The following is a 14,451-nucleotide window of genomic DNA, read 5'->3' as shown; positions in this document are numbered from 1 at the left end:
ATCTTTTGAGTATTTGGCACTTCATATTCTCTTTAAATCACTTTAAAATCATCAAAAATCATCTACTTATCTTCTCAATTCACTCCATTTGATGATTGAATCCTTAAACATACCAAAACAATAAGTTTTCATCGCTTAAATCCATAGAAATGCAATTTTTGATACTTAACCCATAAAATGCATTCTTGACTAGAAATTTAGTTCATTAGCTATAGAAAATAAATAAAACACACCAAAACTAAGTAATAAAACACACTTAAAACAAAAAAAGTATGCACTTATTAGAGAGATAGAGCAGCCTCACTTGTAGGCCCATTTGGCAATTATGCAGTGAATTTTGGTTGAGTTTGTAGCCAGAATCGCAACTCACACAAAAAGATGAAGTGGGCATTTTTTTTTTACAAATTTGGAAATTGGATGGCCAAAGTTGGTGATTGGCGATGGTCGCAGGTGCAAGTGGCAGACGATGGATGTAGTATCAACCCCAACATTCTAGTTGCCATTGTTGTTACCTTTAAGGCTTCTAGAAAATTGGAAACAAAAAAATGGGAACAAAATAGAAAAGAAAATATATGATGATTTTGTAAGATAGGCAATTTTAATTATGGTGGGCATTTAGTCATTTTACTCACATTTAATAGAAGTTATTGATAGGGGTGTATTTGTTATTTGGTCAAATCTCGGGGCTTGATCGGTAATTTGGTCAAATTTGAGGGGAGGTAAATGTAATTAAACCAAAATTTTATTACCAAAACCTCACCTTTAAGATAGATGTTGATTCAAGACACATGATAAAAAAAACAAAAGCTAATACAACAAATATTGCAAGATATGTTCAAAGCCATGATATTACAAAAAAGAATACTTTGAAGACTTGAACACTAACTCTTCTTCTTTGGCTCTCCAATTTAACACCCAGTTGGAGCTAGAATTTTCTTTAGATTTCTTATGCTTTGGATACCAAATATTCTCATGCAAAATAACATGGTTGAGAAATAAAGTGTCTCAACAAATCAATGCAACAAATTCAGTGAACAATTTGATAAAAAGAGCCCTCACAATGCAGTAGTCAAGCCATAATTGGTGGATAGATTTAATAGTGTAAGGGTGTTAGAGGGGATTTATCGTAATATGGTGGTGGAGAAGACAATGAAAAAGGTGAAGGTGATAGAGGAGGAGGAGGTGGTAAGTTATAGTAATAAGGGATGGAGGAGATGGTGATGGTAGTGGTGGAGATTTATAATAGTATGGTGGTGGAGGTGGTGGGGATTTGTAGTCATAAGGAGGTGAAGGTAATGGGGAAGGAGGAGATAGAGATTTATAGTAGTTTGGTGGTGGAGGATTAGAAGGAGGCGGTGGAGGATTACAACAGGATGGTGGAGGAGATTGTGATGGTGATGGTGGAGGTTTATAGTAGTATGGTGGTGGTGGTGATCACGAAAAAGGTGATGGAGATTTGTAGTAATAAGGAGGTAGAGGTGATTGGGGTGGAGAAGGTGGTGATTTATAGTAATATGGTGGTGGAGGTGATGGAGATGGTGGTGGTGGTGAATTGTAATAGTATAGTGGCAGTGGTGATGGAAATAGTGGTGGTGGTGGTGGTGGTAGAGAAGGTGGTCATGAAGACTTATAGTAATAAGGCAGTCAGTGACGGAGTCAGGAATTTTTTTTGGGGGGGGCCAAAATTTTTTCCTAATAAAATTATCTTAATATATTATGTTCAAAATAATTTTCTTCTATTTAAATATATGACATCTAAAAATATCAAATATTAAATTTAATTATAAAGGTACGTCTATTCATAAATATACGGTACAGTCATAACAAAAATTAACAAAAAAGATAATCTTTGATTAAATATCTTATAACATTACAAACCATCCAATTGCACATTATGAGAAGATGCTCTCCAATATGTCACCTATGCAATATATATATATATATAACCATGTAATATAAATATAACCATTTTCAATTGAAAAAAGATAAAAGTTATGTTAACATATTTTGAAATTTCAACATCTTTTCTTAGAAGTAAATTGAGCTCTACGCTCTTTCATAGAACTAAATTCATCTATGATTGAATCACTGCTAAATTTTTCAGCAACTTCCTTTTCTATATACACAATTAGATAATCATTTAAGAAATTATCTTCCATCTTGTTTTGGAGCTTTGTCTTGATTATTTTCATAATTGAAAATGCCCACTCTGTAATTGCAATCGATACAGGAAGAGTAAGAACAAGTCTAATCAATCTATCAATAAGAGGATATATCACTGATTTTTTTGTCTTCACCAAGCCTTGACATAACTCATGAATACCAGATAATTCTTGCAATTCATGATGATTTGGAATGTCGAGTTCAAAATGTTGAAGTTCTATTTTTAGACGTACTAGTTCTTGCTCCATAAAATCATTCGGATAGAACTTCTCTGCAAGTTTACAAATATCATCAATCTTGAACAGCATAAATCCATTTCTAGGATTTAAAGTAGTGCTCAAAACAAGCAATTCCATGATATGATCATTAAACCTGCTATGTAACTCTTGCAATTGATAATCAATTGTTGCAAGAAATATATCCATTCGATAATAATGCTCCACACTAATCTCATCATGATGACTTCGAGATCTACCACGTCTTGCAATATATTGAGCATTCATACATGGGATATCAATTTGATGTTGCTCAAAAAATAATTTAACGTTCACCAAGAAATCATCCCATCCCGAATCTCGAAAATTCTTCAGTAGCTTTGTTGTGCTTGAGACAAGATATATTGCATTCAAAATATCTTGAGATTTATGTTGCAATGCTATACAAAAAAGATGAGTAATTTCCACAATGTCTTTTATAAGATGTAAAGTGAAAACAAGCTTAAAAGATAACAACTGATTCAAAACAAAATTTGCATCTCCACGTTGAGAGTATGAACCTCCATCTACTGCAATGTTATTTAAAACCACACAAGTAGCATTGAACATTTTCAGTAAACTAGAAATAGAATCCAAATGAGAACCCCAACAAGTATCTCCAGCTCGTTTTAAAGTGCCAATTTGATTAAGCCCCCTTCCAGTTTCAAGTTCACCATTAGCAATCTTAGTAGCAACTTCAATTGCTTGAATCTCCTTTAATTCATCATTACATTTGCTAGATGTAGTAACAATGTTGATAATGAAAACTAAATTGGAGAAGAATTGGTGAACAGAAACTACTTCTCTAGAAGCTGCAACTAAAGCAAATTGAAGCCTATGAGCCAAACAATGAATGTAACAGGCATATGGACATTCATGGCAAATTAAAGCTTGCAAGCCATTCCATTCAAAGATGACTAATTCATATACATATATATATATATATATCAACTCTCATAATATAAACTAAAATTGTAAAAATTAACTCTCATAATGACTAAAATTAGGAGGGCCAATTTTATTTTACACACATATTTATATATTATGAATTAAAATTCTCAAAACTTAGGGGGGTCATGGCCCCCCTCTGCCCCCCTTGGCTCCATCATTGCAAACAGGTGAGAACATTATCTCACGAAACAGCTCTAGAATACACATGGGTTTTTACGACATGCAAGGCAAGTGCGTTTGCTCGTGTACTTCTTGATGTTTGTTGCTTCATACAATCAGTTTGGATAACTAGATACTAACATTTTTGTAGTGCTCTTTCTTTTTTAGGAGGTATACAGTTTTTTTTTTTTGAAAAATAATTTGATTCCCTTGAGAATCATAGGCTGTTTCTTTGTTGAACACTTACTGATTTCTTCCTTCCCCTCTTTGGTGCCGGAACATTTACTTGGATAATTATAGTAGTCTGTGGTATATCTGTTCTCAAGTTAGTACGTTTCATCTCTTTGACATGGCATAAGGTAAACATCAGTTGCTTTCTATCACTGGCCGCCAGAATCCCCTATATATAGGGGGTTTTCCGGCGGCTTGGGGGGGGGCTTAAGCCCCCACCAGCCCCCCCCCTTAAATCCGTGGCTGAAGGCAGTGGATGTGATGGGGAAGGAGGTGGCGTTGACTTATAGTAATAGGGCGGAGGTGATGGGGATGGTGATGATGGAGAACTATAGTAATAAGGAGGTGGAGATGATGGTGATGGTGATGGAGGAGGTGGAGACTTATAGTAATACGGTGGTGGAGTTGATGGAGATGGTGGCGATGGAGATTTGTATAGTGATGGTGGTGGAGACTTATAGTAATAAGGAGGGGAGGTGATGAGGAACGAGGTGGTGGTGACTTATAGTAATAGGGAGGTGGATGTGAATGGGATGGTATTCGTGGAGATTTATAGTAATATGGTGGTGGGGATGATAGTGAGGGAGGTGGCGAAGACTTATAGTAGTAAAGAAATAGAGGTGATAGCGATGGTGGTGGTGGTGATTTATAATAATATGGTGGGGGTAGACAATGAGAAGGAGGTGGAGGTGACTTGCAAACATATGGAAGTGCTGGTGATTGTGATGGAGGTGGTGGAGACTTGTAGGTATAAGGTGGAGGAGATGAGGGAGAAGGTGGAAGTGGTGACTTGTAGATGTAAGGAGGATGAGGCGAAGTAGATGGTGATAGAGGTGACTTGTAGTAGTAAGGTGGTGGTGGAGATGCATAAATGTAGGGCTTTTGTCTATAGCAGCTACATTTGTGGCCTTCAGACATGTTGCCAGGGCAACAACTAGCCTTGGCCAAGATGTTGCCATTTTTGGCAACTAAAGATGTTGAAGTCAAGGAACTCTCTAGTCCTAGCATGTCTATGTGAAGAAAATGTAGAACTCAAATTTTAGGGTACTAACAATAATCAATACATGCAGTGTTACAAAATTGAAGGGATAAAACAAACACTCAAAATATATGTGAGAGAGAAGAAAATAACAAACTCAACTCACAATATTATTGAAATCTCAAACAATGAAAAAAGTCACACCATAATAGAAATCTGACAAACTTTTCTAGATTCTCTCTAAAAAATATCTTAAATAATGTCCTATTTATAATTTACCAAACTTGTTAGAAAAGAAAACACTTGCATAAGAAATTGCTAAATAATACACAAATTCCTAAATCACACAACTACTAAAAATCTAACTCCAATAAAACTAATAAATAAATATTTCTAGGATTGGTTTAGTTTGCCAACATTGTCTCTCTTAAACCACGCTCTCCATTGAGACAGGTCCAACACCACTCAAGCAAGAATCTCTATGCAAATCTCTGTCGCAGTATAGTTGACATGTAACTTCATCTTTGTATGTGGTAGTGGATACACTTTGTATTTGCAAATAATTTCTTAGCAATTTCTTCTTGATCAAAGTACTCACTCGTACAAACCCATTCATCACCAGAATCACCATATTTATCACCAATGTAAGTGCCCAAAAATACAAAATTATATATTGCTTTCTTGTCAAAATTATCATCACCAAATAATTCAAAATAATTACTACCACAATTGTCCAAAATTTTCATACTGTCAATCAACTCTTTTGGAGCAAAATATTTTTGAATTCCGATGAAATCCGTATTTATCAAATGAAATATCTTTCGATCATATTGAAGAGAGTCCGAACCAATAAAATTTACAAGAATTGCTTTTTCTTCATATACGAAATCAAACTTTCCCTCCTCCTTTATCAAATTACCACATGGTTTTTCTATAACAAATTCATCAATTCCAATTTCTCCAAACAAGGTATGCAAATCCAAACAATCAACTGATTCAAAATTTTCAACATCACCCATATCATCAACAAATCTATCATTTTCAAAATCAACAAACCAATACCAACAACCAGATTTCGGTTTAAAAGCATAATTTTTCTCAATTGTCTGCAAAACATAGTAAATATCCTTCCAAAATCTCCAAATATTTTAGTACGATGAACAAAAGTTTTGTAAATACTTTCTGCCATTGTTTTATGCATCACTTGAAAACATGCTTTGGCAACTCACTTGCATCAACCCAACAAAGAATATCATCCAAATTGCATTGTTTGAGATATTTTTCCACTGTTAAAACCTAACCAAAATATTTATGTCTATTTGTGCTTATAGGAGTAACTATGGCAAAATTTTCGCCATCAATTAGATCTCTATAATATTCTACCATTATTTAACAATTCATATACATAAATTTTTCTCTCCCTTTTGCCAAGTTTTCCTAGCATCCCTGGTTGATTGACTAATCAAATCCTTTAATCTGACAACTCGCAACAATCAACAAATCTAACAGGTTTCCACTCCAATCTCTGTCTTCACATCTGCAACAATCTAACAATTTTCGGACCAATGTTATGGTCGATTTCTTCACCAACTACACACTTCTGGACCAACTTTGTGGTCTAACTCGATTAACAGAATACTTTTTGGCAACTTTGTGCCATAATTCTCTGACAATGGAAACATTTAGGACTAACCTCGTAGTTTGGCTTTGACACCAATTATAGAACCCAAATTTTAGAATTTTAATAATAATCAATGCGTGCAGAGTTACAGAATTAAAAGGATAAGACAAACACTCAAAATATATATGGGAGAGAAGAAAATAATAAACTCAACTCATAATATTATTGAAATCACAAGCAATGAAGAAGGTCACATTACAATAAAAAAAATCTGACAAACTCTTTTAGATTCTCTTTAGAAAATATCCTAAATAATGTCCTATTTATAATCTATCAAATTTGTTAGGAAAGAAAAAATTTGCATAAGAAATTACCAAATAAAACACAAATTCCTAAATCACCCAACTACTAAAAACTAAACTCCAATAAAACTAATAAATAAATACGTTTAGGCTTGGTTCAATTTGCCAATAGTAAACAGAGCCAATTGTGGTTAGTGTGTTCAAGCTAATGTCTTTATATAGTGTTTGATGCATGAAGAATATATGGAATACTTTAATTCCATTTGGAAGCTTCAGAGTATGAAGCATACAATGATCACATCGTGCATGCGTGTTAGACAAGCGGGTAACAACTTGATCGGATCCCACTGCAGGTTTGGTGCATATGCTTCAGATCAAGTCAAGACGGACAATGTCAAATCTAAGATTAGAATTTTGGGCTGAATGAGGTAGGAGAAATCTATTAGGGTAGCTTTACAAGAAAACTTTATAATTATCAAGTTAAACATAAACTATAATTGGCAAAAAGGAAATGTACCAAGGTAGGTCTATAAGAATTAAACCTCTAGCTAGTTAATAATCTTTAGATGTGATATTAGAACGAACCACAGCATTTTGCGATGTTGGCTAGTCCGAATTCATGGAGATTGAGACGAGTGATTTGTTGAAGGATATTTTGAAACTGTATCGTGAAGATGGCGGTTGACTTACAATTTAATATTCTCAAACGAGTTACATTGTTACTGGTGTATACCCAAAAGTATACAACTATAGGGTGGAAAGATAAAAACTATGTAAAAGTTAATTTACATGATCCAAATGTTGCATTTTACAGTATGTTGTTGAATTGCATACATTTTTCTTGTTCTTCGACCCCCCCCCCCCCCCCCCCCCCCCCCCCCGCTCCAACACACACCTTCCCCCGCTAAAAAAAAAACGAAAGAAAAAATGGCACGCGCGCACACACGCATCGATCATTGTGTTGAGTTCTATTGGACAAAGCAGTTCATACAAGCATGTATGTTATAAGCTGCATAATACCTTGAAATTCATAACTTCAAAAATGTATAAAATGGAAAAACAAAAGTAAAGTACAATATGAGATGCTTACCTACAATATCAAAAGCATGTATTCTTCCCAGAGAGTTGTAAAGACTAGGATATGTAGTATGGCCTCCATTGTTTTGTTTCAATTGCATGGTTTTTTTTGGAGACATGTTGCAGTTCAAGCAGCTAATGGATCTACCTCCATCTCACGGCCTTAATCTTTTGCTGGTACCATAGAAGTGGGGAAGGAGGTTTTGCTCAAACTCAAAAGCATTTGGGGAAGTTTAACAAATGTTACCTTCTTTAATTTGCTGGGATATCCCTAAAGCAAGAAATTTAGCTTATCGATTGGGAAGGCCCGCTCAATCTTGCATGTTACTAATCAAATTATGGCTTTATCCATTGAACGTGAATTGCTACTACAAGAAAATTGGTCATCAGTGACAACTTTTCTCTGTGACGAAAAAAAGTTGTCACAAAAGTGGATCCTTTATTGACGACTTTCTAACTCGTCACAAACCTCTAATGGGAGCCAACTCATTTGTGACGACTTAGAAAAGTCGTCACTAGTAAATTCCCGCCAAGATTTAGCAAGAGCGCGGGAGTGTTTAGAACACACAATAGTGACGACATTAAGAACATCATCACTATTGCTTGGCCTATTTACGGACAACTTTTTGTTGTCGTCACTGATCACTAAAAAAAAAAGTTATTAGTGACAACATTTTGTAGTGATGACAATAGGTCGTCACAAAAGGAGCTTCTTTAGTCGCGACACCTAAAGTTGTCACAATTGCATCAAAGCAACTAAATGTTTAGTGACGACCCGTTATTTTCGTCACAAACTACACTGCAAGAAATATGGTCATTAGTGACAACATTTTTTAGTGACGACAAAAGTCGTCACAAAACGTGGTTGTTTAGTGACGACAAGGAAAGTTGTCATAATTGCTCAAAGCAACTAAGTCTTCAGTGACGACCTTGAAAAAGTTGTCACTAAAATGCTCTATATAGTGACAACTTCTAATATCGTCACTGTCACTCTACCGATTCGGATTTAGTGACAAGAATTGATCGTCACTGTTTAAAGTACTTATTTCTAAGTCACTTTCATTAATTCTACTGTGTCACCCTAACTTTTGCGATTTAGCCCCAAATGTTGTAAAAAATTCCATTAATTCCATTATGATACCTTAACTTTTACAATTTAGCCCCATATGTAGTACACCAATTTCTTTAATTCTATTATTACTCCCTAACTTTTGTAATTTAGCCCCATATGTAATTCACCAATTTCATTAATTCTACTATGGCACTCTAACTTTTGCAATTTAACCCCCATATGTAATACACCAATTTTATTATTTCTATTATGGCACCCTAACTTTTACAATTTAGCCCCTATTTTTTTATTAGGAAATTGCGAATGGTATCTTGATAAACTATGCATAAATATTTTATAATTTTCTCAAACTTAGGTAATAATTTGTTATAAACTCTAAAGATATATCTTTCATTACAATAGTTATAAGGCAGACAGGTCTTTTTATCAATGGAATAAGAAATTTATGCCAGATTTATCCTTTGTACTACATGCCAAGTAGTATTAGTAAAGGAATAACAAAGTACTACAAAGTAATTAACAAAATAGCCTTCAGGGAGTGTAATTTATGGGCAAATGAGCATTATCTATTCAAAGTACCAACTTTTTATGGGCATTTTACTCTCAAACATATAATTTATGATAAATTTATAAATGTTTGTAAGTAAAATTCAAAAAGTGTTACACCGATTTCTTACAAAACGAAAACTGGCAGGTTATCTTTTCAACATAAATTAAATTTTTTTAAAAAAAGAAATGGCCCATAAAATACCAACTCTTTGTGGGTTTCCTCCATTACATGAACAAATATTCTGCTCTTTATGGGCATTTCACTCCGAATCATTTAATTTATGTTAAATACATAAATGTTTGTAAGTAAAATTCAAAAAGTGTTGCACTAATATTTTTATGGAAGGGAAACTGGTAGGTTTTGTATTTAATATAAATTAAATATGTGAAAGGAAAAAAAAAGAAGAAATTACCCATAAATCTATGTCTTGCAAATGTATACTAGTAAAATAGTTTCAAACAAAATTAAACATTAAAATAAACTGTAATTTATACACATTAAAATATTTGTAATTTATACACATTTTGCAACTATTACTTTGTGTTTTCTCTGTAATGAATTTTTTAACTATTGAGAACTTAAGTTTTGTCTTGCAAATCTATACTAGTACAATAGTTTTAAACAAAATTAAACATTAAAAAAAATGTTTCAAAAAGAACAAAAATACATTTATCACTTGCGGTAATGTAACAAAATTTTCTCAACCATTATCAATATTTTCACAAAAGTATTAAAAACTAGCAATTGACAATATTAAAAACTAGCAATTTAATTAATGACCACTTTTCTTGTCATTATAATCTTGAATAAATTAGTGATAACATTATGTCATCACTAAATTTTCTTTGATTTTGACTTAACAATAATGTCTTATTAATAGCATTTGATTATTTTTAATGAAAGTCTGTTATAACCATAGAATTTGACTTTCGTTATTTTCAATTAATGATGTACTTTAGTGCTGCAATTATAAAAAATTGCAGGGCTAAAATATTTGCAAATTATAAAAGTATATTTTCACTTATATGTAATTAACAAATTTTGCCACCTATATTGATGAAAATTTGTGTTTTTGTACTAAAAAATAAAGAATAATACTATAGCAATAAAATCTATGCTTCAAACCAAATTAAAAATAAAAAAAGCATTGTGTTTTTGTAATCATTATGTGTTCTCTAATGATTTTTAACTGTTGTATACTTATGAGCCTCCTTGTTAATTTAATTTTCGTGTATATGTAATAACTTCATTAGAATAAAAATAATTGAATAAATAAATAATTCATTAGTGTAAATAAACTTGTGACTACTTAACTTAGAATGATTATCAGTTAATTTGATATGAAAATTTGTGCCCAAGTTTTTTGGATATTGTTTGAGTTATGGGCGAAATCATCTCCACTAGAATTATTTTAGTTGTGAATACCATTACTTCATTTTTTTATTGTGCAAGATAAAGGTTTTCAGCGGAGTTGGTGGTGGAAACGGGTTTGAGAGATTGAGTTTGGGGACGAAGGTGAAGGTTTTAATTAGCTATAGTGGTAGGAGTGGATCCCCTTCTTCATCCACCTCTTCCACCGAGATTAACCCATCTAACTCCACTTCCTTCAACCACCAAAACGGTGGTCCTGCTCCCCACCGCATCGCTGCCTGAGCAAATAACTCCGACTCGATGCACTCCTGATGGGAGTCCATATCAAAAGCCCGCACTCGAATCCATCTCCTCTCCACTCTTCTCCCCGAAACCTCCTCAGTTCTCTCGTTCCTTGCCAACTCCGACCGCCCTGCCCGCTCCCTCCTCCTCTCTTCCGCCGCCTATTCTTCCATCTCATCTTCCCTCTCCTCCCCTTCATCCGGCTCCGACGACGACTCTCTTTGCCTGTGGCTATACGACACCTTCCTCTCCGCTGACTCCGAACTCCGCCTCGTTGTCCTCTGCTATATCTCTCTCCTCTCCTCCTTCTATCTATCCCGCATCCACTCCTCCTCCACCACATCCGCTATCTCACCCACCCCTAATCTCGCCGGCTTCGAAGCTGTCCTTCTTGTCCTCTACTCATCTGAAGTCAAGGCTCATTCGGGTATACCCGTGCTCATTTCAATCCCTGATCTCTCTCAACCTTCTCTTTATCACTCCTCTCGAAATCCCCCTTCGAATAAATCGAACCCCATTAACAATAACCCCTCGTCTCGGCCTCTAGTCGGCGTTCTATCGCCTCCTCTCGAACCCCAGATGGCGGTGAAGTCTACTAAACGAGCTTCCATTGTAGGCATTGCCCTTGATTGTTATTATAAGCAGATTTCGCAAATGCCCAGTTGGTCAAAGCTTGATTTTTGCAAATTTTTGGCAGATTGGGCAAGTCAGGATTGCCCTTGTAAATCTGATTTCGATGATTTTACTACCCAAAAACCTGATAATTTTACTGAAAGTAGCCATGGGCTTTCGGGTGACTCGAGGGGTCACAATGAGATTGAGGATGTTGTGGAAGAAATTCGGCATTTGCGAAGTGAGGGGAGGGATGACGAGTTGAGGTCACAGGGGGTGAGAATTCCGCTGCCATGGGAGTTATTACAGCCGGCATTGAGGATTTTGGGGCACTGCTTGCTAGGGCATTTGATTACAGAGGATGTGAAAGCAGCAACTTCAGTGGCAATAAGGAGCTTGTATGCTGGGCCTCCCATGACCTGAACCCGCAGGCCATTTTGGCGACTAGCAGTCTGATTTAGCTAGATAACAGGGCACGCGAGGTTGTTGCTGCAGCTGCAGCTGCCAGTGCTACCTCCAATGCTAATACACCCAGTAAGGCTAAAAAGCCTGAGATCCTTTTGGTTTCTAAGTGATATCAAAAGTGAATGAGATAATTTGCTTTAATTCTTGAATGTGAGTTTGTATGTGGAATTATGTAGGTATAGGTGTAGATTATACGCGAGTAATGAGTAGCTTATTTTGAACTTGGAACTCAGCCTGAAAGTTGTGTATCATTATTACTGTGATATGAATAGGTGTTCCAATTGCTTATATTTGGACTTAAAAAAATTATAAATAAATAAATCGAATGAATATGTAAGTTTTGATGATTATGTAGTGCTCTTGGAATATGTAGTTGTAACGTAATTAGGTACAAGTATAGATTAGTATCAAAATTAAAAGAAGAAAACATATGTTTTATATGCAAACATTTTCTTATAAGAACTACAGCTACCATTTTATTCATTGTCTTCGAGCTTATAATGCACATTATCATTTCGTAGGGACATCATTGGTTTGTTATTGTCTTGCAGCTCATTATGCTGATGCTATTGGTCCCTGCTATGGAATTCCCAATTATTGTGATGTTTGGGTAAGTATATACTCCTTTCTATCTATGTTAGACTTGTTTCAAATGGTTGGGTCTTGTCAACAAAGTTTTTGTAAAAGTGACAATTTTCACTTTGTTCTAGGAGACATTTGCATATAAACAAGCTACAAGTGGTCTCTGATTTGTGTTTGATTTTCCTGCCAATTAATGAATATGATAGGAGTAATTTTCTTTTCCTTCCTTTTGGAAGTTTTTGCATGGTTTAGTTGAGTTGTTTGTGTGAGAGTAATTGATTCAGCTTCCTTTTTTTTGCATTATTGTTTGCTGACTTATTGGCCAAGAGGGCTCTCAATTAGTTTTAGGACCAAGAATTCCTTCTATAGTTTTCTAGTGCTAGTATTAGCTTCAAGTTAGCTTCTTAATGTCTCCTGCAGTCGACTGATTTTTGTTATTATTTGCAGCAATTGAACCTGTTGACAGAGGCTTCGGATTCGGATTTGGGTCTAGGATATTACAATCTACCAATCAAGCTACCATTTTCGCTTGTGGTACCCTTATACTCTCTATCTCCTCTTTGCTTCTTTTTTTCTGTTATTTATAGCCAATCCAATTCACTATAAATTTATACTTTCTAAATCATCCTAAAAATTGAAATGTTGCTAGACAGCTACTAAATGCACTATGTATATAATGCATATGTAGGTGCACAGTGGTTAATGTGATTGAATAGCTAAGACTAATTACTATGATTTTTTTTGTACTTTTTTGTGTTCTTGCTCCAGTTCATGACAATCTCAAATATGGCTGTGTTCCATTTTGTTTACTTTTCATTGTTGTTGTTTGGGAAGATTAAATTAACTGCCGTGTCTTCATTATGTTACTTGCTGCCCTTTTATGGACAACAAGTGATTTTCCAGCATAAGCCTATTTTCAACTATATATACTTGTCTAAATTGTGTTATGTTTGTAAATGAGACGCTCTTGTAATTTTCCAGCATATATGAGACCTTAAATTGTGACTAAGGCATATTTATTATAGATACAGTGGCTGTTGCGATTCAAAAATAGCATAAGTTATTGAACCTTAATCCTTGGCCTGTGACAATATTAACATGTAATTTGCCAAAGAATTTAGTAAATGCTTGTTACTTTTGTTTTTTTATTTAGGAAATTTGAAGGCTGTTATACGTCTTTGATATTAAGAGTTTTCTTTGTCTGTGACAATACCTGGTTTTTACTCTCTATAATTGGTTCCTATGTGCATATTAAGAGCTATCTTTGCTTTTATTTTGTCTCTTATTCTGCTCTTTATGTAGTCACTATTTGGATGAGAGTTTAAATAAATGAGACTTTATTTTTTGTGAATCCTCATTTGATTTTCCTTGTCTCAAGTTTGTTTTGTCATCTACTAATAATTGTATTTTTCTATTGCAGATATATTGCACATTTTAGAGTTTTGGAAGATGAGTAGCCGAGGCTACTTATTAGCTCAAAAATTGGTTATAGTGCTATCTTATGCTTAGGAAATGTTTCGTATAACACAAAAATGTTTTGGGACTTGGATTCGTTTTGTACTGCTCCCTTGCCTTATATGATACAACTCATTCTAATACTACTTGTCAAACTCTTTATAATGTGATGTTGCACATGATTATGATATTGGAAGGATTATTATAATATTTTGGCATTTTCTATTGTAATGGGTGAATGTGTTTGTTATTCATTAAACATTGTTGGTGGCTCCCATTTTTTTATATTACTCTAGCAAGAAATACATCAAACTACACAGTGACA

General features: G+C 34.6%; 1 protein-coding gene across 1 annotated transcript; it reads left to right on the top strand.

Moving 5' to 3' along the window:
* Window positions 1–4,237: 4,237 nt before the first annotated feature.
* LOC113770343 lies at window positions 4,238–14,298 on the top strand. The gene is made up of 6 exons (XM_027314764.1): window positions 4,238–4,543; window positions 10,812–10,874; window positions 11,049–12,158; window positions 12,641–12,699; window positions 13,119–13,205; window positions 14,092–14,298. The coding sequence occupies exons 1-3, from the start codon at window positions 4,238–4,240 to the stop codon at window positions 12,045–12,047; spliced, it is 1,368 nt and encodes a 455-aa protein (XP_027170565.1). The 3' UTR covers window positions 12,048–12,158; window positions 12,641–12,699; window positions 13,119–13,205; window positions 14,092–14,298.
* The last annotated feature ends 153 nt before the right edge of the window (window positions 14,299–14,451 follow it).

The sequence above is a fragment of the Coffea eugenioides genome, chromosome 5, assembly GCF_003713205.1.
Source record: "Coffea eugenioides isolate CCC68of chromosome 5, Ceug_1.0, whole genome shotgun sequence".
Lineage (NCBI taxonomy): Eukaryota > Viridiplantae > Streptophyta > Magnoliopsida > Gentianales > Rubiaceae > Coffea > Coffea eugenioides.
Note: the sequence above shows the minus strand (reverse complement) of the source record. Positions and strands in the feature narration are given on the sequence as shown.

Coding starts and splice junctions, on each gene's coding strand:
- LOC113770343 (XM_027314764.1), top strand. CDS start 4,238: ATGAGGAACGAGGTGGTGGTGACTTATAGTAATAGGGAGGTGGATGTG. Junction 4,544..10,811: donor TGAGGGAGAAGGTGGAAGTG/GTGACTTGTAGA, acceptor TTATTGTGCAAG/ATAAAGGTTTTCAGCGGAGT. Junction 10,875..11,048: donor GATTGAGTTTGGGGACGAAG/GTGAAGGTTTTA, acceptor TCCTGATGGGAG/TCCATATCAAAAGCCCGCAC.